General features: G+C 44.3%; 2 protein-coding genes across 8 annotated transcripts in view; both read right to left on the reverse strand.

Moving 5' to 3' along the window:
* LOC119181726 (membralin) overlaps positions 1 to 24,696 on the reverse strand; it is a 225,328-nt gene that overhangs the window by 55,115 nt on the left and 145,517 nt on the right. For all 7 annotated transcript variants that reach the window (XM_075875606.1, XM_075875605.1, XM_075875603.1 and 4 more), the window contains 4 exons: positions 13,060 to 13,639; positions 10,133 to 10,243; positions 8,050 to 8,172; positions 5,232 to 5,332 (listed from right to left, as the gene is read on the reverse strand). In XM_075875606.1, the coding sequence (XP_075731721.1) occupies positions 5,232 to 5,332; positions 8,050 to 8,172; positions 10,133 to 10,243; positions 13,060 to 13,639 (915 nt within the window). The remainder of the gene's footprint in view (positions 1 to 5,231; positions 5,333 to 8,049; positions 8,173 to 10,132; positions 10,244 to 13,059; positions 13,640 to 24,696) is intronic.
* Positions 20,754 to 24,618, reverse strand: LOC142774710 (uncharacterized). Its single transcript, XM_075875608.1, has 8 exons — positions 24,432 to 24,618; positions 23,787 to 23,884; positions 23,363 to 23,699; positions 22,972 to 23,108; positions 22,240 to 22,378; positions 22,088 to 22,162; positions 21,211 to 21,331; positions 20,754 to 20,864 (listed from the first exon to the last, which is right to left on the reverse strand). Exons 1-8 carry the CDS (start codon positions 24,616 to 24,618, stop codon positions 20,831 to 20,833), a joined length of 1,128 nt encoding a protein of 375 aa, XP_075731723.1. The 3' UTR covers positions 20,754 to 20,830.

A 24,696-nucleotide genomic window follows, 5' to 3' on the forward strand; every position in this document is an offset into this window, starting at 1 on the left:
GGCAAACAAGAGCTCCGCTATTGACGACCACTTAAAATTCCCAGCTCACAAGAGCAAGGCCCTCAGCATTAAGACTGTTGTGCTCAAGTGACCGCCTGAATGTATTTTTGTCGATCGGATGACCTGGCTTCCACACAACGAGTTCTATCATCCACGCACTTGCATTTGACGACTGGTTGACATCTCAAAATGATGAGTAGCTGGAAAAAATCAGCGTCAAGCTTTGCACCATTGAGCAGGAGATGATCCATCTGGCATGGATGACCTAGCACATGTATTGAAGCTTCAAACACAGCATAAAGCTTTGTGACAGCATCTCTGTTGATGAGTGCATGATGAGGCGTATAATAGACATCCCATTGTGACTGATATATACTTCAAATCACCTTGTCTGTTCTCCACTTAACTCTGCTGTGATTGCCTCGCCACTGTGCCTCAAAAGTTCGGGCTGTTCATTGAAGCTGTCAAATGGCGCTTGCAGATAGCTTTCAGCCGACCTTCGATTGTCAGTGCCGAAAGGTGCCCCTGAAACTTGAGTCTTTGCGCTGCTCATACAAATAGACAGTGCTCTCTTCAAAAGTCTCGAATGCAAGCGGAGCCTTGTTTTTTCCCTCAGTAGATGACTTGACTCGGATGATGTCGATACACCATATTGCCCTCCTGAAGGGAAGTCGGGTTGCCTATTAGTAAAAAAGCACCCGTAGGTGAACTTCCAAAGACTTCCATTCTTCCCTGAACGGTTCAACTTGCCTTTATTTTCACAACCATCAGGTTACTGGTAAAATGTTCAATCCTTCCTGTACCCACCTTCCAATACACTTTGGAGCCAAGTAAGACGCTTATTTCTTATGGTTGCCATGTGTCAGAACAAAAACTGTTCGCAACACCACAGTTCTTGTTGCACAGAAGCTCCAACACCGTACTGTTGATCTTGTTACTGTACACACTTCAGGTACCTCCAAGGCCTCTATGGACACTGCTACATACCTACGTTAGCCTTAAAAAGTCAAAGCTACTCTTCTGTGCATTACTTCATGCTTCATGGGGCATCAAGAGGCCCAACATAACCAAGGAAAGTTCCTGTTTCCGATAACTGGGCATCTGAGGTCCTTTGAGACATCCGATCGAATAAATGTGCGCTGGCTGCCGCTGTCGAGAAGAATGCGTACGAGACGCCTTCGTGACCCACAATCAACCCACACTTGCACTGTTTGCAGTAAGACTACGTTGGCTCCGCTCGGAACTCTTAGGGCAGATGCTCCTAGAGGCACATTTGCACTTTTTGCAATAATACGAGGCTCGTCCTGATAAACTGTCATCGTGTTTGTACTGGTTGGTGAAGCTGGTCGGATCAACTAGCAGAGGATCGTTAAAGGGGTGGTGCCGCCATAATTGTGGCTTGCTCATTCTTTGCTGCAAGCATTTTTTAGAGCTCTAAGAAGCATGATACAAGTACCAAGATTCTTTTATCCACGCGAAATAGTTTAATAGCGCCTTACTTATGTGGACAACTTTAAGTTTCGGTTTCTGGGTGCACAGTTGGGATGTGATGTGGCAGTGTAAGAGGCTTGGTCACATGGCCACACAAGGCAGTGAAGCTCTTCATGCTGATTATGGTCTGCTCTAGCACACACGTGCCACACAAGGACCTGCAAAACAAACGCGCCGACAGTTGCCACGACTAGCGGCAGCAGCTGCAATGCTTTGCCGGTACATAGGTGGAGGAGGTCCGGAGGTCACTCACCTTCCTCCTGTAGTCACCTAAGGCCCAAACTCCATAAGCGCGAAAATGCACGCGACAGCGACGAGCGACGCGACGTAGATTGGCGTCGCGCGATCAGTCGCTAGCGCAGGCAAACCTCATTCACGCGACGGCTTCGGCGAGCGAATTCCACTGTTGCTGGCATGAGGCCGTCAACTCGCACCAAGAAAACCGCGTAGCGAGCGGTTTCCAATTTAAAAATAAGATATATTGTTGTGTAATGGAACGGAAAGTGTTTATTATTGCCTTGCAGCATTTTTTATATGCGCATGCTTAATAAACATTGCGTTATTTCTTGTTGCGCATACGTGACTCGGGCAGGGTCACGTGCACCTATGTAGTCTTCGTCTTTTCCGGTTTTTCGCTATTGGCTGCTTGAGCCCAGCACTTCCGGGCGATGAGCGACGGTTTCCAAATCTGGAGAACCGAGCGATCGCGCGAAAACGAGCACGCGACACGTCGCGCGAACGCCATGTTTCGTCGCTCATAGCGTCGCTCGTCGCTGTCGCGTGCATTTTCGCGCTTATGGAGTTTGGGCTTAAGAGGGAGGGGGGTGAAAAGTCAGCCTCATAGATTGACATAATAGGATAATAAGGAGGGGGGGGTTGCTACGATCTTACTGAAAGGGAAACCTGCGCATGCCTTTGCTCTGGTGTAACGTCGTACAGATCTGGTGTAACGTCACTACAACTTTTGTTGCCCTTCCTACAGAGCTACGTCAGTGCAGACTGTGCTTGCGATGGGCTTCGGCTGGGAGAATTCGAATTTACGTACACTTTTCAAGCGACTTGAAATATATTGTAAACGTTTTCTGCGCCCAACCATTTGTGTGGACTGTCCTTGCATACAGAGGAAACCCACAAGAGGCTTGTTATAGCCTCAAAATTTGATGGCACCACGACATTAAAGGTTGACGATGGCATTTGCCACACATAATGATGGGCGCACATCGGCAAAACTGCACCGTACTGTTGCTCATGCCACAGCAGTACAACATCGAGCACTGTGCAAGTGAGCCCGTTTTTCTTCTGCAGAGAGCTGGACGTTGCATTTCGCAATAGTGTTACGAGAATAACTGCATAAGGGGCAAGTTTCTTTTGTAACTGTAACAAATTCTGCAGTGAGAGCGGATGTAACTGGAAGATGTCCCACTGGTTTCGGTGGAGATTCAGTAGCAAACGTAAGAAAGCTGATGCCATTTGTCCTGGCCTACCTTCCTCTCTGACCTCAATCTCAATGCACAGGAAAGTATTTCTGCAGCCTGGCGATACCAGACATATCCTGCGGCGTTTGTTTCACCTTCTGGTGACAAAGTATAACAACGCCGTAAGGCAGGCACTTCATTAGGACGTGGTTGAGGACAATATTGTACTGGTCAGGTGAGACGCCAAACTGGTCAGTGCGGAAACCCAGAGCTAGACCTCGTCGCAGAGTAGGCGAAGTTTCTCAACATAAGCTGAAAACTTGACCAGTGCTTAGGCGAGCAGGTCGTCAACGTGCTTGTTGATGAGCAAGACATGTCAACTAAATCGCTCCGTCAAAGTCTTGATTGCAATGTTGTAATTGCCTTCTGTCAGTCAAATGCCTCTGATAGCTCTTCTGGCTGCTCCACTCAAGTATAAGAGCAGGTATTTGATCTTCTCCATCTGCAAAAGCTCTTCATTTAGGTGTATTGTGGCAATGAAGTGATCCTAGAAGGACTGTTGATCGGGAAGCACGCTGGAAAACGCGGGCACCTGTACTTTCGGCTGGACCACTGTGCAATGATGTAACACAGTTTCTTGACTGGGTGTTACATCTGCTACTCAAGGTGAAGCGTCCCTAACTTAGTTCTGTGCTGAGGTGCAGGCACCAGCCGCACTGGCATTCGGAAATGTAGCCTCCGACCTCGCAATACTTGACGCAACTAACGAAGACGCTTATGAGGGTGAGCTTGAGGCCACGGACAAAAAAAGGTCTCTTACACTGTCCTGAGCTCAGTTCTTCCTCCAAGAGATTACAAGCAATGGGACGGCGCAGATTACTGCGAGGTCGAGGCTACATTATTGAATGCCGACACCAGTGGTGCCAGCACATCAGTGCAGAACGAGGTGAAGAGTCAGGAACCTCGTTTTGGAAAAGTGTGTTAAACAAAATGAAAGCAACTTAAAAGCTCTGACAAGCTTCCCAAACAGCAAAGCTAGTCGACCTCAGGGGCTTCAAATGGCTTTCTTGGCTGATGCTAGGTCTTTCTTTAATAAAAATAAACAATAGAGTCGAACCACAGTCTGTCACAGACCATGCAAGAAGGTCCTCCAGTGCCAGAACTAATGTGCAAGCCTAGCTGTGGCACCCCCAGTAGAAGTGCAGACCGTTTGTAGCTTGCACTCGGCTTACGCGATGGGCAAACTGAATTCAATCGTTGCGCAGACTGTCTTGGTGGATGTGTGAAGCTGATAAGCAACGACGCGGAAAGTTTTTTTTCAGATAACCGTCATATTACTTTGAGCTTTAAAAAAAGCTTTGTTCTTTAAAAAATAAAATGCTTGATTCCTCACCGAGCACTTATGTATCTTCTTTTAACTGGGTCGCCCCTCACTGTGCAGCTTATCGCCATGCCATCACGGAAATGAGACAAGACAGAGCACTTCGAACGTCTGGCAAATCTCTTTAACTCTGCTCGTACTTGACAAATTCAAAACATGTCTGCAGAAGTCAGTCAAAGGGACAGTAAGTAAACACTGATGATAAGGTGATTTGGTGACTACTTCGAAAAGTGTTGCAGGGCCCCTTTAGGGAAAGGACAATTTCCCAGCTAAGGCAGTTATAATGAACGAATGCATTACAGAAAAGAAGATAAATTTTGTAATGGCTCGTTTTTATCGCTAGACGCAAAATTGTTTAGGACTAGCAGACAAGAAAGCAAAGGAAAGCATAGAGGTTGGTATTTGTAGTACCTATGTATTGTAAATGTGAAAAAAACAAAGTGAAGAAAAAAATAACAATGCTGACGCCCTGCCAGTGGCATGTCATCTTTTCGTCCACTTTGCTTTCTTGACATTTAAATCACTACAAAAACATCTGGTATTCTTTCCTTGGCTTCCTTGTCTGTTAGTCCTAATTAACTTTATGTCTAGTAAAAATATTGTAACCAACGGACAGCCTTGTGAAAGTACAAGTGACTTTTGGCTGCCTTCTCTTGATAAAAAATCCGAGAAGGGCTAGCTGAAGCATAAATTTTTATTGTTTGGTAGCATCCCGTGCCAAAGCACTCTAGCGTGCTTTATTCATAGCCAAGTCGTTCCAGCACAGGCCACAAGCATTAAATAGACACCTCTATCGACACATGAATCGCGAGTAAGGCTTACGGATTTCCATACAGCCGCAGCGCTATAAAATTTCACACATAAATGGGTTGAGATTTGCCATAGTTACGTAGCAATATTTATAAGCACACCAGAGAAGCAAGAGAAAGGGGAATTACACTTACAAATATGAGCATTATGAAAGCGGCTGCGATGTAAGATGTCCGACTGGTCCACATGCTGATAAACCGGTAGTGCTCGCCCGTGACCACATTCCTTACGTAACCTGAAAAGTATAAGACAGGTTGGTAGACTTTAGTGAAGTCAAGCGGTACCTTTCTTTGTATGGTGGGTAATCAGACGGCAGATAATGAAAAAGTTGAAATCAGTTGGCCCTCATCACAAATAAAATCACTTGCGACATCCGTGATCTAAAGGTGGTGTGACATAGTGTCAACAGTGCTCTTCGCACAGTGGCCGCATTAATTGCGAGGCCCACGCACTAAGTATGAGGACCGACACTGCTCTAAACAGTTCTAAAATCAGAACAGCCCTAAAAACAGAACAGCTCTAAAAATCAAATGTGAGCAAAACATTCACTAATTACCAGGCATTCGGTCCAAGATGGATCCAAAGCTTGGTTTATGACTCCATATCACTTCCGCAGTTTGAGGAGTCAGTAGCTCCTAGCTGCCATTCACCAGCCCAGTTTAGTTGATATTGGCCGATATGGCCGACGTTGGTGAAGCTGGACCGACTGGGCTGTCTCTGAAACTGGGCTGACGCTAGTTGACATTAAAAAGGGCGCTCAAACATGCTTGAAATTCATTCATTACTTGCAGTCAGCTGCTATTGATGATATGTGTGTTAGTGGTAAACCAGCTTTCTAAATTTTTTTTTGCAATTCATTTCTCAACATCATTGTGCCATGCAGATGGTTTCTTTCGTACCTCTTTCGAAATCCCTTTTTGTACCCTTCAACTTTACTTTGCTGTGAATGGAACTCCCAAAAAATAGACCAAACACCTTTCTAGTCCCTTGAGATTTTGCTTAAGAGTCTGCTGTGAATAGATAGGCTTAGAATATATGAAACTGCAATACCGAAAAGTACTGCTGGTCAGGAGTCATTTTCCTTTGCAATGCTCTAAAAAGTAACACTTGCAAGTTCCATAACTTGTGGGGATTCGAGGCATGACCGAAGCCTCTGCGTGGGCATTTTGCCATTCTGCTAGTCCCTCCCCTCTCCCATTCTCCCACGATGGCAAGTGGCGCCACCTTTCCCAGTGCACCTGCTCTTGTGGCAGCACTGCCCATGATCTCGGAGCCGCGATATTCAGTGTAGACATGAGCATGTCAAGACCCTCTTCCTTTTCTTGGAAGGCGCTTGGTACGCACATGTTTTCCTCCCTGTCTGACATCCCCTTTAGAAATCGCGGGACTGCTGTTTCTCTGGGATTATTGGCACCCTCGGTGGGTGTGTTAACCTTTCTTCTAGCTTTAGCTCCGTGCGCTATGCCAAAGAGCAGTGCATAGAACTCAGGTGTTGTCCCACTACACTGAGTCGCACTTATTGCTGGAGGCCCACAGGTAAAAAGATTTGTTCTAGCTTTCAACAAGCAGGCCCAGTGGTCATTGCAATGAGGGTGCATCTTAGCCGCAAGAGACTTTTTCTCAAGCGACGTGTTAAAGCTTGCCATCGCCAGCTGCGACATGCTCGCAGCTCCCCATTGTGTGCCATTCGTGCGCGGCGGAAGACCTTTGCTTCTCCACGTCCTGGAAGCAGACGTGCTGTGTGGGGTTGCCACCAAAGGCAAATGAGGTGTTTTTTTTTTTTTGTGTGTGTGTGTTATTAGATGAAGTTGCCGTTTTCTCGGGCAACATTTTTTCATTGTGAAAGCCTGCGCTCACTTTCACCGGAGTTGTCGGTGCGTCCTGTTTGACGTCAAACAGCGAATAGCACGCTAATGGCCAATAGCCGACACAAATCAGGTACAGCATAAGTATCACATGTGTTTCTTGCCACTGGGTGTCACAACAGGCCAGCACAGCCCTCTGTAGTCTAACAACATGACACAGTGAGCCTCACTCGGGCACCGGAGTCTCAAAAGAAGAAAGCAATCGCATTTCACCACGTGCACTGAATGTGACGGCGCTCTGATGCAGCTTAGAGGTGTATGCGGGCTCCGGGTAGCCCAAAAGCTCGAGCCCAGCCCAATGTCTTTTCACCTCGAGCCCGGGCTGGACTCAAGCTTCCTTGTTTTATTTATTGGGCCGGGCATGGTGAAAAGTGGGAATCAAGCCGAAAATATAGATGATGCGCCGAAATTGTCCTTGTTCATTTGTGTGCTTCCTCTTGAGGGTAAAAGTACACTTTTTGTGTTGTAAGTTTTTCGAGTTTGCATATGCATATATTCATTTTTCTATTGCCATGTGTTTTATTGCATCGCTGATCGAGTCGGGCCGGGCCAGATCTTGGGTGTGACACGCTGGGCCAGGCCTGGGCGGCCTGCACTCTATACATCATCGGGCCGGGCTGGCCCACCTACGGCAAGCATCGGGCTTGGACCAGGCAGGGCCACGAAATTGCGGCCCGTACGCATCTCTAATGCAGCTTTCCTTTCTACCATCCCTCCCTACTTGGCTTCCAGTGCGCTTGGTGGGATGAGAGAAGGGAGAAAATCCATCAAGAGCGTAACAAACCCCTGCAACTCTGCTCGTTCTAAAAAGATTCAAGAAGTTCCAGCAGAAAACGATTCATGAAGCAATCAACTCCAATACTGAAGAAAATCAACAAATACTCAGAAAAGTACTTCGCAATATCTTTAACATTTGCAGAGCGTCTAAATGTAGCACCAAAGTACTCCCATAAACTTTTGCTCCCCGCAACACCTAATGCGCGCTTCTACACTTTGAGAAACTGTCACCGCTTTTCACATTCAGTTTGATTCAAAAAGCCATCATAAGAGAGCTAAGTAATAAGGTAAAACAAAGCAATGGGTGTACCTTTGTTGTCCTCACGTTCAGCAAGGTTCTTGAGACTTGCCATCAGGACGTCATCGTACCCCAGGAAGCCGTCCAAGAGAAGCCGGCTGAACCAGTCACCGAAACAGCTGTCCTTAGCAGGATCTGGAATGAGGCAATGCACAAAAACAAAAGAAAAGAAGAAAAAAAAAAGAAACAGGAAAGGTGACAACATATAGGTTAATCAGTGATCAATTGGAGAGGTACTTCGCTTTTTGCTTTATTACTTAGTTTGCCTAATGTGCGCACATACCACGCGGAATGGTCAGAAAATGTATTATTATTATAATTTTTTTTTCTTGAGCGGACAACAGTGCGCAACCAGTAATAGGCCAAGAATGCAGCAGCCACTGCATCTGCAATAGGAGTCTTTATGTATGTATTATATATGCCATCAGTAATATGTCCGCTCGGAGTACTGCGTTAGCATTCGTGAGTTCATGATTTCACATGCCAGAAAGTGTTCCTTGTTTCAAGTTTTCTTGCACATGCTTGTGCGCTCATGCCATTAACATCGCGTCACCACCTATAAGTTTTATGGTGCCCATGCCATTAGTAACATCGTGTCACCGCCTATGAGTTCTATGGATGTGTATATGCATATTTACTGGATCCAGAACACAACATTCCCACAACATAGCACTTGTAATCTTTCATGTTTCCTCTTAGTGTTTAGAGCCTGCCCATCTCAACAATAGCAAACCAACAGATACGTCCCTTCACCGCTACTGTTGCAACAGTTTCAGTATACAGTGAAGTCCACTGTTGAAGGGAACATGGGAGCATATGTCAGCTGTGCTCTGCACAGCGTCGATGACGCAAGGTGACGAGATCGCGCTCCATCGTGCACCAAAATTACAGGTGTGAGAACTTGGGCTGGTTGCATGTTGTATGGCATAGTTACATGGCATAGAATGATGCAAGCAAATGTTTTGTATAAATGTTCCAAAACAACAATCAAAATGTCAACTTGGAGCCCGGCCTATTGTTATTTGCTATACAACCACAAAGAACCCTATAATACTGTCGGATGACCACACAAGATTGGGTGACCACATCAGGAATTCATTGTGCAAAGGCAAAAAGACATTGTTCTGCAGTTCAGCTAAGATCTGATGATTGAAAGGCCTTTTTTTCTTTCTGGCCGGAAATGTGGACACAGTACACTTTTACGACAGACAGTGCACTTTTACGACAGCAGCGTTTTCTGCATTGTTGACTTGTCACTGACTACAGTTGCACTGCATCAAGAACTACATGCGCATTATATTTTGCGCTTGTTTTGGCACACTTTTTTCTCAAACATTACACTGAAATGAATATACCACAAACAGTGAAAGGTATGCATACCACGAAGAACTTTAGTATTAGCAGGCTACCTTAGTTTAGCTGTATTCGCTTTGACGCAGGCCTTTTCAAAAGAACAGGTCTTGCATGTAAACACTTAGCACATGATGAGTAGTTGCTCTGTATCATTCCTGTAAAGAGGGACTAAGGGGAACAAAGTTGCTTCACTCATACTTTCAGTATTTTTTGTTTCTAAGGCCTTTCCACCCAGTGCCTTTACAATACATGTAAAACTCTAACCAGATCTACCCTCCACATAGTAGGTGCACCCATTTTTTTCATATACATAAATTCTTCATTGCTGAGCTTTTCCCAACAGCCTGATAAGGCCCAACATTCTGGATGACTGTTAAATCTGTTCGTGGCCTTGTAATATATGTAGAAAATATTTAAATCCTGTAGTAGCCAAGTGCAAAAATTGAAAGTAGGAAGAGACCATACACAAACCTAGCCACTTGAAACACGACAGTCCCGTCAACGTGGAAAATAGGCTGAAACATGAGGCGATCTTGAACGCTCCGTTAGTTGTAACTAGTAATGGCACCTGGCAACAAGTTCAGAAACGTTAGTTGATGTATAACTGTACCCCTCTAAGTTTATGTTTCCTGAATACTAATGCCTACTTTTTCGTCTTCTCAATGTTGCAACTATGGGTACTACTGCAACTGCATGATATACAAAATGGAATTGTGCAACTGATGCAGGCGGGGCAGCTCACCGAGCGTGACAATCTTGACGGAGATATTCAGCTTCTGGCGGGTCGCTGGGCTGAGCCTGAGGAGTCCGTACTCCAGAGAGTACTCAACTATGTACTCATCCTGAGGCCACACTGTAAAAAACATGAGTCACAAGAAAAAACACCATGTTGAATCGTCCTGAATACTGAATGGTAAACCCTAATGCACACAACTGTCACTCACTCATTGCCATGATGATGATGTTTTTGTGAGATGCTTAGGATACTACTTCGCACGAAAAATTAGGAACGATAAAAAGAAATGAATAGACAGAGTGCTGCTGTATCTTAAGCATGCTGTGCCAACTTGCTAAAGCTTCTGCGTTAGTGACATAAGATAGGCAGTCTTTTCCTAAAATTAGTAACAGGGATTTATAAATGACACGTCGTTCAATGTAAATGCCAACATTAGGGTTGCCATGATTGGCTACCTTGTACCAATTTGGCCACAATTTTTGGGTAAGTGGTGTAGAAAGATATGTCTTGGCTATTTGGCTACATTTTATGGCAACTTTGCGGCTCCTTAGATTTAAACTGAAGTATCACACAGGACAGAAGCGGTACACTACCGACAATTACAAACATACTCGTACCAAAACTCCAGACGCTGGAAGGCCGCACTGCTCAGCTCAAACCTTACAGCACAACTCTGGCCCATCCAGCTTGCTGAGGAAGCCACTTTGAGACATGGTTTCCAAACCACATCCACGGCGGGCGCCCAGGCCCAATAAAGAAATCCCATTGATTCAGCAACATACTTTACGTTCTGCCTTGATGTTGCAGCCACTGACATGGCAAATGCTTGCACTTCTTTTTACTACTTTACTTCACAAAAGGTTTCTTTAAATCGGCTTTGGTTTCAAGTTAACTCCATTAGTTCAGGTTAACAACGTTGTCCTGAACTAATGGAGGAAAACATACTTTTTGATGGATCCTAAAAAAATACTGATGTTAGCAATGGTAGTAGTCGGGCGATGGAAATCTTGTACTGCATGTATTTTATTAACTATAAAATATCATGGTATGTATCACATGTCTCTAATGTTCTAGTCTGATTCCTTCCTGAGTGATTGTTATTTAAGTATGTTATGTAGTAAGTATGTTACAAGATTTGCATAATCAGTCAGATTAAATGTAACATGATATTTTTGTCAGCTATTCTTTGCTCTGTTGCTTCTTTTGTTTATGAAGGTCTGGATGCCGCGAAAGCTGTTTTTATTTTTATTTTTTTGATGTGCGAACTGTGTACAAGGGTGTTGGGTCCTCTGTCAGGCTATATGCCTTTAGCCCCAACATCCTTTCGTTTCTTGTGTCTTGTACAAGAAAACAATAAAACAAATTTTGAAAATTGAAAATTGAACCTTATGAGTGCCAGCTAGGGAATGCAAATTTATTCCTTACGTTGCAAAGCAAGAAAAAAATCTGATTTTGTTATATTGAGTTTTAACTGTAACTAAGAAGTCTAGTTTCGATGCCAACTAAAGCAGTTTCTCGCACATCAAAAAAGTTCAAGACAGATGCTGAGACTTCTCTAGTGTTAGCAAGGTTGACATTGTTACAGTGTACCAAGCACATGCACAGCTCAATGGACTAGAGAAAAAGCAGCATAAATGCAGAAAGCAAGAGTGAACTCGTAAGGACATAAGTAGAGAGAGAGAGAGACGAGATGAGATGAACCGACAGGTGAGGAGTAAAATGAGCGATAGGACAAGGCACTAACAAACAGAATGCGTGCAAACTCGTATGGCGTATTGTTCCTGAAATGAAAAGTTTGCTGCAGCTATGCTAATACACTACATTAAGAAGGCTGCACTGAGGAGTGTGGCAGCTTGGGCTAGTTGGTATGGCATGACGATAGTTATAGCGCGAGAACAAAACGACGACGCAGAGACAAGAAGGACACGAGCGCTCGTGTCCGTGTCCTTCTTGTCTCTGTGTCGTCGTTATGTTCTGGCGCTATAACTATCGTCATGCACTGAGGACTTTGACTGCACTGGTTCCAAAATTAAAGGGTTCTTCAAGGAGTGAATACCATTCCAGAACTTTCGCGGACCTAAAAAAAAAACTGTCCTTTTTCAAAACAAAGGTGTTGAACGACCAGTTTAAACACTGCAAAATGTATGCTTCAATCCCAGCAACTGCGATTTCGGACACACTCATACCATAATCAATTTCCTGTGGCCACAAACAAGGCTGTTACTATTAGTCCTTTTAGAAGAGTCACATAATATGTGAAAAAAAAAAAGCACCATTTTATTGCAATAGTCCAAGAAACTTCATCAACACATGAAATGCTTGCTAAAATTAACAATTTATGCTTGATTCTCAGAAATTTGGATTTGAAAGGGTTTATGCTGTATTTATTTGAAGTTTTTGCAAAACGCTCATGCATAAAGTAATTTGAATTAAATGACACAGTTTTGTTTTTTTACGCACACTTATGCCTACATTAACTACCCTTGGCTCCAATCGGCTATCTCAAACTTGTTCTATATATTATTGGCCCTTTTTTTTTCTGTCTTTCCGACCCGGCAACCATGGTAAACATTATATCTGTATCAGGGAAGCCAATGGGCTTGTTCCTTACGAACACTATGAAGGCAACACACAAAGACACCATAAAAATTCCATGACAAAAAACCGATTGTGGTGGTTGTTTTAAAGTGAAATTAAGGATCACAGTAAAGTATTCGATACAGTTTCATATCCTGAAGTACACAAATAGAAAAGAAAATAAGAATGAAATATCAGAGCAACAAGCCATTCACAATATTTAAACAACTGAAGTTTTCATAAATTGAGTCATCTTATTTAACACCCTCTTTTTATACTATAAGTTTTGAAAATGTATTACAAGCTTAGCATGCATTCATAGTTAGTCGATGCCGTGCACAAAATGATAAGCTCACCAGCTCTGGCCAGCATCTCGAGCTCAGACACAGGCTCCTGGAGCGGCTGGGGGTACCCGTTTCCGTCAATGTTCTGCAAGGTGGCTTGGCTACCATTGGAAAGGGCGTCGTGGTACACAAACTGCGAACCGCCACCTTTCACGCCTTTCAGGTGACGGCCACCGCCGAGCAGTGGCAAGGCCTCGTCCACCTCCGAAACATCATCGGAGTCATCAACCATGTCCGGGTTACTAGAAACGGAACTCTCCAAAACACCGGCGACTGGGTCGTCCAGTTCATTCTCTGAGGTAGAGTTTGAGGCGTCGGCGAGTGGAGGAGTCGAAATTACTTTCTCGGTGCCCCTACTCGACGCTCGCACTTGCGGCTGGGCGGGCAGCTGGCCCAGGCGCTGCAGCCGCTGCTCTTTGAGATAGGACTGCTCTACAGTGTACGGCTCGGCCGTCGCGGCCGTGTCGTGGAGAATTTCGATCCTCAGAATGCCGTCCTGCGGCCACTGATGGCAAACGTGCTCCAGGCAGTTGATGGGCGTTCTGATGAAGGCAGCATGAATATAGGCCAGAATGAAAAATGATAGAAGAGCCTGCAAGAAAATAAGGGGGTCTTGTAGGATGCAGAAAAGAGATGCCTGCAAATGGGTGCATATCTACGTGTGCTAGTAAATGACACACTGCGTGCTCCTCAAACAGAACCGTGAAGCTTAAGAAAGTGTTCTCCAATTAAACAAAAGGTTCCCATTCATATCAAATTACTGTTTGTTTGAGAGAATACTTCAGTAACATAACGACTCATGAGAAACTTTCAAAATGAACTGTGCGTCTACCTTGTTCATGACGGCCTGACGCATGCACTCTCCCCTCGTGGATAAGACGTCTCTTCATCTGAGAGGTTTCCCTTCTGGCAATACTGGTGGTTCCATAGCCCAAATAAGAACCCTACCGAAATATCAGAGGGCAGCACAGGAACAATTGTGTAGCCTAGGAACTGTTTTCAAGTTAGTTCACTTTAGGAAGAGCTAGAAGAGATTTAACAGCTCCTGTTGCCACACTGCCACGAGGGGGCAGACCACTGTACACAGAGGTCCTCTCCTCTAATGAGACAACTAGCAGCAACAGGCTGCGAAAAGCAACTTCAACATTCCGTTCAACCAGAGCAGCATAAAACCTACTGGACTCTAAAATTAACATGATAAATACATAAAATACACAACACCAGCTTTCGACATATAAAAAAATGCCTGCAGCTGTGCTACCCCAATATGCTGTGCAACGTCACACCAATATTTGTAGGGCTTCTGATAATGATAGATAGTATATACATCAGCCTACCTTTTAAAAAAGGACAGTGACAAACAGCCATTTAGCCTGATTGGTCTAATCAAACTCTACAACACCTATCCCACCAGCCTAACATATTGCCTATCTTCTCATAATATCTTTCTCGGTTACACTATGGTGCAACCCTAAATCAATCTTGGACTGATTAATTGCTCTTAGAGAGTCAGTAATTTCTCCATAATGAGTTTGTCATTCAAAGGGAAAGTTGTGGTTATACTTGCATTTTGAATTTCGAACCGACAAATCGGCAAGTAAATATAAGTATGATGTCTAAAACTTGAGCCTTGTTTTTGCACTTTGGCCTTAATGGCTTGATGAGAGTACATGAAATTTGCCAGTTTAAATTCTCAGCCTTCTCATAACCCGAAGCAATTAATTATGACTGACAAGTAATGACCAGTGTCTTAACAGGCACGTTTAAAATCTATAACGTCGAGGCAAGTTGGTGCAGGAAACCCAGGGGCGGTGTCGTGACATGCCTATTCTTTTCATCACATTTTCCCACTGCCCAAGCATCTTTTCGCAAAAATTGTTGCTGGTATTATGAAAGGGCATTCACTACGGAATATGGCAGTGAACACCGGGTGAAACAACGAACATTGAAGGACAACACAAGCGCTGTGTTATTCGTTAGTGTTTGTCGTTTCGACCGGTATGCGCTACCATATGCCGCAATGATCACCAAATTAGCCCACACGTATGTTTCAAGCATTCACTAATACGAGCAGAACAATCGTTCCAAGAGACAGGGCCTGCAAACAAGGACACCGGAAAGAAGTCAAAGGACTGCCGTGTTTGCATGCTTCGTCTTTCAGAACACAGAGTTTCCTAAATATACACTAGAGGGAACTCTGGGGCTAGTGTCTAACGAGAGCTGCAACGCACGGCGCTTCAGCGAGCATGAGAATGATGGGTAGTACATGGATTTGTCTAATCTTCGTACTTCGGGATTCATGTGTGTTTGTGCGGCTTAAAAGCTGTTTTCTCGCGAAACGAAATCAGCAAATGTTCAGCGGTTGTGCTTTGTGACCTTATTCTTTCAAGCTTATCATTTCAAATTCGGTCACGAAGCTCAAAAGTGTTCGTTCTTTTTTTCGAAACAAAACCAAAACACAGCAATAAACGAATCAACAAGCGCGATTCACCACCGGAGAGCACAAAGACTAGGCAAATCCATGTACTACTCATCATTCCCGTGGTCGCTGAATGATTGCAGCGCCCGAGTCCCCTCTAGTTAATTTTAGGAAAGTATGTTTTAGAGTGAGTGCTTATTAAATAGCTCAGCTTCTTGCTGCTCTGAGCAAAAAAAATGATCTCTTCGGCGTAAGCGTGCACAGGGTTTCCCTTCAAGAGGGGGGGGGGGGGGGGCAAGGTTCGTCCCAACGCCTCTTTCCTCAAGAGAGGACACATAAACAAAACTAACTCCCATCCTATTTTTGTGTCCTCTTTTCTGTTTGCGCATGTAAAATAATTTTTCGCGCTACCAAAATGGATGGCAGCGACCACAACCAACTAGCCTGCAAAACACCCTTAATTGCCCCCCCCCCCCCTATTGGTCAATTCATGGAGCTGACTTTGATCCCCCCCCCCCCCCTTTTGGGTGACTAGGGGGAGCGGTGGCCACCCCCCTGACCCGTCTCCTCGTGTGCACGCCTAAGCTTCTCAGTGTTTTTTTTAAACTGCATTTGTCGTACCACAGCGAAAGATGTATAGAGACAGTACAGTGCGTGCTGCACCTGTAACCTCCCAACGACCCTCGGAATGTGGCTTTTCCGCAAGCTCAGTCGATTGGTGGGTAAGCTATTAACACATTTTTAGAAGAGATCCGGAACGTGGCTTTTCCGCAAGCTTAGTTGATTATTGGGTAAGCTTTTAACAAACTTTTTAGAGACCCGGAAAGTGGCTTTCCTGCAAGCTTAGTCGATTGATGGAGAAGCTTTCAGCAAAACTTTTGGAGGAGACCCGCAAGGTGGCTTTCTTGCAAACTTAGTCAATTAGTGGGTAAGCTTTCAACACATTTTTTGGAGGAGTGAAACACCGTAAATACGATTCAGCCCCTTGCGAGCACACAACGCGAAATGTTTTATCAAGCTGAAATTTCACGCAAAAAAGCTGGACTAACACTGTGTATCGTCGAACCTGAAAACTACTTCCGCTATTATGCGAAATTTCGTAACGTTCGAAATTTCCGGAGTGCTCCAAAATAAGTCCACTATCCAATCCAGTCTGCCGTGCCATCTGCACAATCAAGTCATTAACGACATAATCAAGTACGCCAACTTAAAGCTCTTACTTTACGTACCCAGCCCCCACTCGCGCGTCACTGAAACCCATATGTGGCAAAATGAACGTAATTTGTTGTGTTAATAGCAACATCCCCCTTCCCTACACAAAAGAATCTCCGTCGAGTGGTTGCCACCTCCCTCCCCCCACCTCTATCCCTTTCCCAAACCTGCACCAGTAAGGGCAACAGAGGAGGCGTCAGTAAAGGAAATCCCAGCGTCACCTATCTTCGCTGCTCCCCCCACCCCCCAAAACCTTCCCTCTCAATATGCCGCTGTCCCGTCGACATTTTCAGGAAAAATGTGGCGTCAGTGCAGCAGCAACAACGAACCATTAGTGGCCCGAAAACTGTCAATCTAGCGTACTAGGTGACCACCGGAACGGCCCTGGCTGCCCGCTTGAGAGCGTGCGTTACAGTGCTTACTTTCCTGGCGATCAGTTGGGTCGTTCCTCAAACTCCGCTTTACACACGACCGCCCAAGGCACCCGCAGCCAAGTGCAGGACGATCCATCTCTGTCCTACTACAACGCTATGGCATCCTTGGAGGCTTTTAGCCTAAAAGCAAATGTACTGCGCGGAGCGCATTGGTGAAGCAGTATTCAATTGATGTTATCAGGCCAAGGGTGCCGCCGTGTGTATGTATGTATGTATGTATGTATGTATATGTATATATATATATATATATATATATATATATAAAAGTGAGTTTCTCTGGTGGGGTAGGGGGGGTGGGGGGCAGAAGGGTGAAGGGTCATTTTCATGCAGCCCCACCCCCCCTCGCCTGTACGTCTACTTTGAAGGGTGCTTGAAAAGCACTAACGAGGAAGACGAAAGAAACAGATGCAACGGGATAAGACATACAACAGGGCAGCGCAAGTACTGTTGTAAGTGCTTCCTTCGTATTCGTCATTCGCGCTCTCGGAGTACCCCTCTAAACGAGGACACACTCGCTCGTGTCAAGAGCATTGTTACCCTTCCTCGGGTCTTCTCACCTGCAAAGAAAACATCCCAAGGGTTAATTGGTTATTCGTGGTCAGCTACGAGAGTGCATAAACAGCTCATCAACAAATAAGAAGGCAAGAATGCAGACACAAGCGCTCATCTCCAACTGCTGTCCTTCCGATTCCTTTCACTGAAACAACAGAAAGCGGAACAGAACAAGTATAATACGTCCCCAGTTCGGGAAACACAGGAAGAAATGCGTTCACAAAACTGCAAGGAACATTTAAAATGCCACTGAATAGAAAAAAATCGATTTTTCTCCTATTAGTAAAGTACTTTTTCACATTACTAAAATCACCACGAACCTTACAAGAAAACGCTTGGCAAGCGAGGAAATGTCGAAAAACGAAATGTGGGCAGCGGCGCCATCTTGAAATTCCTGCACCAGCCGCCACGGCGTCATAGATTTTGACGGCGTCTATACTCAATTCTACGTAGCTCTTAACCGAAGAAAATGAAATAAATATTCCCCTGAGGGAACAAGAAGCAGAACGCCTTAAGATTAAATGAATTTTGTTGAGCCAACGTCGCCAAAGTACGAAAAACTGGCTCTGAAATCCGTGACGTCACACGCGGTATTTTCAGAGCTAAACTTACAAATTAAACTTTGACATTAGTTTCTATGATGTGAAATTAAGTACATTGGTGATTGTAAAGTACAACTTATCAATGTCACCGGATTCCATGCATTCATGTTATCATAAGATTAATCCCAGTGGGATACGTTTTCATGTTTCTACAGATCACGAGTTTTTCGAAACACAAGAACTACACTTTTGTCACCAAAAGGCTTTACCTAATTTACTGAGCACGCCCCGCCGCGGTGGTCTAGTGGCTAAGGTACTCGGCTGCTGACCCGCGGGTCACGGGTTCGAATCCCAGCTGCGGCGGCTGCATTTCTGATGGAGCCGGAAATGTTGTAGGCCCGTGTGCTCAGATTTGGGTGCACGTTAAAAGAACCCCAGGTGGTCAAAATTTCTGGAGCCCTCCACTACGGCGTCTCTCATAATCATATGGTGGTTTTGGGACGTTAAACCCCACATACCAACCAATTTACTGAGCACTTTTCTCGTGGCTTTACAGCCTCTGTCGCTTTTCGCGCCGTAAACAATGCACAGCAATGCCTATGCAGTGCACGGTTTCTCAATATTTGAACAAAATAACAACATGAACAAAATCGCCCGAAAAAGTGCCAACAACAAAAAAAGAACCGCAGCCCCCTAGGCCCTCTTAAGGGTTTGCGCACTTCACGCGGTATTGCATTGCCTCCGTGAACGGTTTGGACCAAGCGACGAAGTCATGCGACGACATGATGACGTGACGCCACGTTACATGACGTAACGTGGTGGCGTCACAACGCGATAATGCCTTTTTGCATCATTTGCGTTGGCGCCAACGATGCTACAGGTCAATCTTCACGCTTCATGAAACACTTCTATGGCTATCGCCTCAACAAACCCGGTTTTTTCTACACATCAAGGCATAACAAGCGATGTCAGTGTCAGCTCTTCGGAACATGGAACACAGCGGCACCCAGTCAAAAATATTCAATGGGTCCAACTGGAAAATTTCCATTTAAAATCAATGGGTGTTGGACCAGTAGGATTTTCGCCACCCATTGAACATTATCCCGTTCGAATCAATGGGTAAACCCTTATATTCCAAAGGGGGATCCAAGTGGCTCACCACTTCAATGCAACTGGTTCAACAGGGGACCCCATTGGCTACCAGTTAAGTGTGGCTGGTGCTGAGCAATTGCCAGTTAGTTGCAATGGTGCGCACCATTTGAAATTGGTTGGTGACAAACTGGTAGCCCCTTTGGCCTCACATGGCCAGCCCATGAAAACGAAATGGTACGCTGGTGGTTGTCCAATTGGTGTGAATTGGCTAACCCGTTGAATCTAACTGGTGGTCAATTAAATATCCCGTTGATTTCAAATGGTCAACCCATTAAGACTAAATGGTACGCAGGTGGTTGTCCACCTGGTGTGAATTGGCTGACCTGTTGAAGCTAACTGGTGGTCAATTGGAAACCCCATTGACCTCAAATGGTCAACCCATTAATACTAAATGGTATGCAGGTGGTTGTCCACCTGGTGTGAATTGGCTGACCTGTTGAAGCTAACTGGTGGTCAATAGGAAACCCCATTGACCTAAAATGGTCAACCCATTTATACTAAATGGTATACTGGTGGTTGTCCACTTGGTGTGAATAGGCTGACCTGTTGAAGCCAACTGGTGGTGAATAGAAAACCCGTTGACCTGAAATGGTCAACCCATTGAAAATTAATGGTAGGCACGTGGTTGCCCGGCAGGTCTCAGTAGACTAACCCGTTGAAGCTAACTGGTAATCCTGTGGTTCCAGATGTTTGGCCCACTGATCGTAACTGGCATTCCAAACAGCCCCCAATTCATTCTAGTTGGTAAGCAAATTCAATGTGGCTGGTAACCACATGACTTCCCACATTGTTGCAAATGGTCAGCACTTTGATGGTAATTGAGACTCCAATGATTCCATATGTTTCAATAAAAGGTTGAGTTGGGCTAGTTGATACATACTTGGATACATGCAGCGCGAACTTAGACAAAGAACACAGACAAGCGCTCGTCTGCGTTGTGACTCTCTGGTCTTCGACCAAGCTGCACTGCATGTATCCAGATGATTGGCCCAGTGACAAAAGCTGGTGTTTAGCCAGTCACCATTCTACCTGGTAAGCCAATTTAATATGGCTGGCCATTAGTTTCTGGTAAGCACTTGGTTGACGCTAAATTGCTAACTGCATTTCAGCCAGCCAGTGGTTGGTATACAGAGAGAGCCAACTGAAGCTAAGTAGTAGTGTAGTAATTGCAGTCTCTTGGCTGACCTATAAACATGATTATCACATTTCTGCGGATGCAAGTAGAAAATGACAATCCTGTAGAAGGCTGGCTGTCATCACACTGCACTTCATTAATTGCAATTTCACAACACAGTGGAAACAGCACAGGCTGGATTACCTAGTGTGAATGTGACATTAATGCACACTCAAATGCATGCACATACAAGATAAAAACAATGGTAGAGAAAAAAAAAATATGAAAGAATGAAAATTTATTCACACATTCCATAATATTTACACTATTTAGAAAATGCACCAATGGTCCTCCTCTGTTAAACTTCCGCAACGCCCTGGTTGTCCTTCGCCCTGCAAATGTTTTGCAGAATTTATACATTTAGTCAGCCACACAATGGCTTACATTCTTCCAAGTCTAGATGTGATTTAACATAAAAACATTAACATAAAAATAGCTATGCATGTTGAAGGGGTACAACAGCTGTGCCAATTACGCGAATTTGATACAATTCCCCGCTTTTGCGCCGAGCTGCCAAAACCATATTGCGCCACGCTGCGCCAAAATGCCAGACGAGCCTCCAAATTTTCTCAGTCTCTTTCTGTACATGCATGTTGCAAGCAGATGAATATGGCCAAGTTTCTCTTAAAAAAAGGGGGGGGGGGGAGTCCTTTGACACAAAGAACACACTTATCTTACCGCTTGGCAAGCTTCTCAATATCTGAAAGCTTCTCAACAATGAAGTGGTTCATCTGTTTGACTGCCAACGGCAGTACTCCTGCAGGCACGCCTTGATGCTCCAGACGTGCTCTGTAGCAGTCTGAAACAACAAAAATTATCAATAAATAGCCTTGAAGAAACCAGCTGCTTAAAGAACTAATAGCATCGATATTACTTTAAGAACACAAAAGTTCAAAATTGAACTTTTAGTCATATTTCTTGATGCAATGAAGTGTTATATGCTGAATGGCCTAGAATATGCCTTAGCAGCACAGGCTTGAACAATACAGAAAGCATTCTCCAGTTAGCAAAAGTGTTCCGTTCCAGCATTTATTAGAAAAAGGAAACTGCGAACTTAGCGTGCACATGCACAAAAATAATCTAAAAAAGTAACATTTCACAGCTCTCCACTCGCACCATGTAACTGTGTGGATTTATATAGTGCAGGAAGAAAGCAGAGAACACTATTTCTTTTTTTGTCATTTTTTATGAAAGAGATATAAGTTATGATGAAAAAAATGCTGGCAGTCTACACACTAGCTCTATTGTTGGCTTTTCTTTTTTTCGACTATCTTTTTGAACTACCAGTGCATTTAAGAGACTTAAGACTTTCACCTGCCTGCACTCCTGACTAAAACAAATGAATTTAATAGTAAGTAAGAGGCAAGGTGTTGGGTCACATTTTTACAACTACATAGTTTATGTAAAATTGTGTTCATAACTGAAGTCAAAGCAGACAGTAAAGTTTGTAGTGGCTTCAAAATAGACTCAATTGCAACCGAGCTTTGCTGTGATTTCATGTACTAAGAATAAGATTGGTTCAATATGCATTCCAAGAGACTGTCTGCACACTTACCACGCATTACGTCCAACTTCCACGGTGTTAGGGGAGCCTTGCGTGGACGGTTAGGGTACCGTGGACAATGTTTTCCTGCATAACAGATATCCACAACAACGAATTCCCCCGTTACCAACTGACACACACTATGCTTTTGTATTATAACCAACCATGCAGGGAGCGCTCCTTAAGGTTGTCTTTCGACCAGATGGTGACTAGCAGGTCCTTGACAAATAAGGAATCCTTATGATGGGACTGCACATGTTCCCATGCACCTTTCTTGACCATAAGCCCTCGTCCAATGTCCACCTGCACGGAACATATGCATTCTGAAGGCATCCATGTGCAGTGCAACCTGTATTGCATATCATAAACAACAAAGGTCTATTCATTTCACCAGCACTTTGTCAGCCAGTTTTGTGGTGCTGCACTCTAGCATTCTTTCTATGAACTGCACATGGTGGTGTCAGCACCACAGTATTCATTGAGAGAAAGTGCAGCCTTTGTGCAAGACCAGTTTACAAAGTGCCTGCACCTTCTCAGTGAGGTTGTGCTGAATCCGCGCAGCACGAGATGGCTAAAACAGCAGCAGACAAGGCCAAGTGTATTCCTTAATATTTCTGTCCAACAAGTACGTTAGTGAAGTTGTTTTAGTAAGTTGTGTTGCTGACAACGAAATTCATTTTTTTTGGTTGTTCATAAGTTCTGCTTAAAATTTACACATATCTATAATGATCACTGAACTCTTTTTGGAATGTCTTGCTCAGCTGTGCAGAGACAAACTTCTATGACAAGTAATCTATAATGCTCAATCTTGCTTTATATTATTTTAACATGCTTTCAAAAGAACAGTTGTTTGTAATTTGGACAGCTGCACATTATTGACATTCCAGATAGAATACCATTGTTTCACTGTCATTCGGTTGCGGATTGGATGAACCTGGGCGAAGGGCTCGCTCTGTCAAGGTGTCTTGTAGATCCTCAGACACGGAGGGGCTCGACTGGCTGCCATCCATGATCCTTTTCATAATTCTGCAGCCTGCATTTATACATGAGGTGCCGTGCTGTTTGCATTGCCCAGAGAGGAAAAAGAGCTGACAAAATATTTTCATTAAATTTCATCAAACAGCTGTAAACAATAGCCATTTGCAGTCTAAACTCGAAATATCTTCACTTAAAGACTGCCGAACGTTTTATGGTAACAAGCTGTACACACTGCTAAATGTCAGAAGAATGGCATTAATGCTTTCACAGCACAAAATCAGTACAATGAAGACATTTTCTGCTTCATACCTTTCATGTCTTCCAGTGCAGAAATAACCTTGTCCTGAAGCTCCATGTTCAGTCTTCTGAGTTGAGCCATCTCCCTGTCTTTTTCTTCATTTTGTTTTCGCAGTTGGCGAATGATGGTAGATTTTTTCTCTACCTGCTCTTCAAGGTTATCAATGGTTTCATGAGCCCCCTGAAGGCGCCCACTGTCCATTGCTTCTTTGTGGTGCTTTTTAGAATGTGGCCCATCTTGATTTTTCGCCTGCCTCTTCATATTTTCTTTCTTGCTTTTTAAAAGCTGAAGCAGGCGTGCCTCTGCACCACTTGTTGTTTTGTTTTTCGTTTTTTCTTTGATAGGGCTCTGGGCGAAAATAGAAAATAACTTGTTACACACTGTTTACACAAGTGTTGACAGGACCTTTTGTAGGAGGTTTAGATAATAATTTACCTCCGCTTCATTCTCGTAGTCCGAAGACGCCGGCGAATAAACCCTCTTCGGAATACGCGTTCTCTCTCTGGCCTCTGTCTCCGCGAAGTCCTCCGATTCTGGAAAACGTGAGGGCGGATTGCAACATTAACATTTACTGAGTTAGTGTCACATCATCCTCTGACGCGTGCACATTTCACGATCTCTAGCATGCACTTTTATTAGTTTTATTGCATTGTAAATTAACCATCGAACCTCGTGTGAATGCTTAAGTACCGTTGTAACACAACGTCATATGCCGCGAGCGAAATAGTAGCGTATAGACCTTGTCATTAGGTATAAAAGCTGCAGTGCCACAAACAAAGGCGCGTCCTACCGCAAAAGGGCCTTATATACTCCAGGCTGATATACCCGACGCTGTTGGTATCTCTCTGCGGCCAGGTAAATACCAGCGTCATCTCCGTAGAGTTTTCAGGTATATGCATAAATTAATAATGACACCATACTTATTTGCGATTGCACGCGGTAAATTAACAAAATGAACTATGCTAGTGGAGATTATCGATAAAATACTTTGTAGTTACTAACGGTGAACAGTGCTTAGCAGTCAGCCAGGCCAAAGAGAATGCATTTCGCCGGCAACATATCAAACAAAAGCAGGCTTACCTCCCAGTGCCAGAATCCGGGCCCTATAGTAATCGCTGTCTCCACTGTCGTCCGTCCATTTGACTAAATAGAGGGATTTGGACTTGAAGTCTTGCTGGTGACGGGGGAAGAAATCTTTAACGTCTTCTATTGGCACCGTTCCAATTTTTTTATCATCTTCGTACCGGACTCGAACGTGGGTAATCATCTTGCAATGCTGAAGAAAACATCTACACACGTGCGCTACAGCTGGTCAAACGCTGGTCGCACACAGCAAGCAACAAGG

Source organism: Rhipicephalus microplus, chromosome 10, assembly GCF_043290135.1.
Source record: "Rhipicephalus microplus isolate Deutch F79 chromosome 10, USDA_Rmic, whole genome shotgun sequence".
NCBI lineage: Eukaryota > Metazoa > Arthropoda > Arachnida > Ixodida > Ixodidae > Rhipicephalus > Rhipicephalus microplus.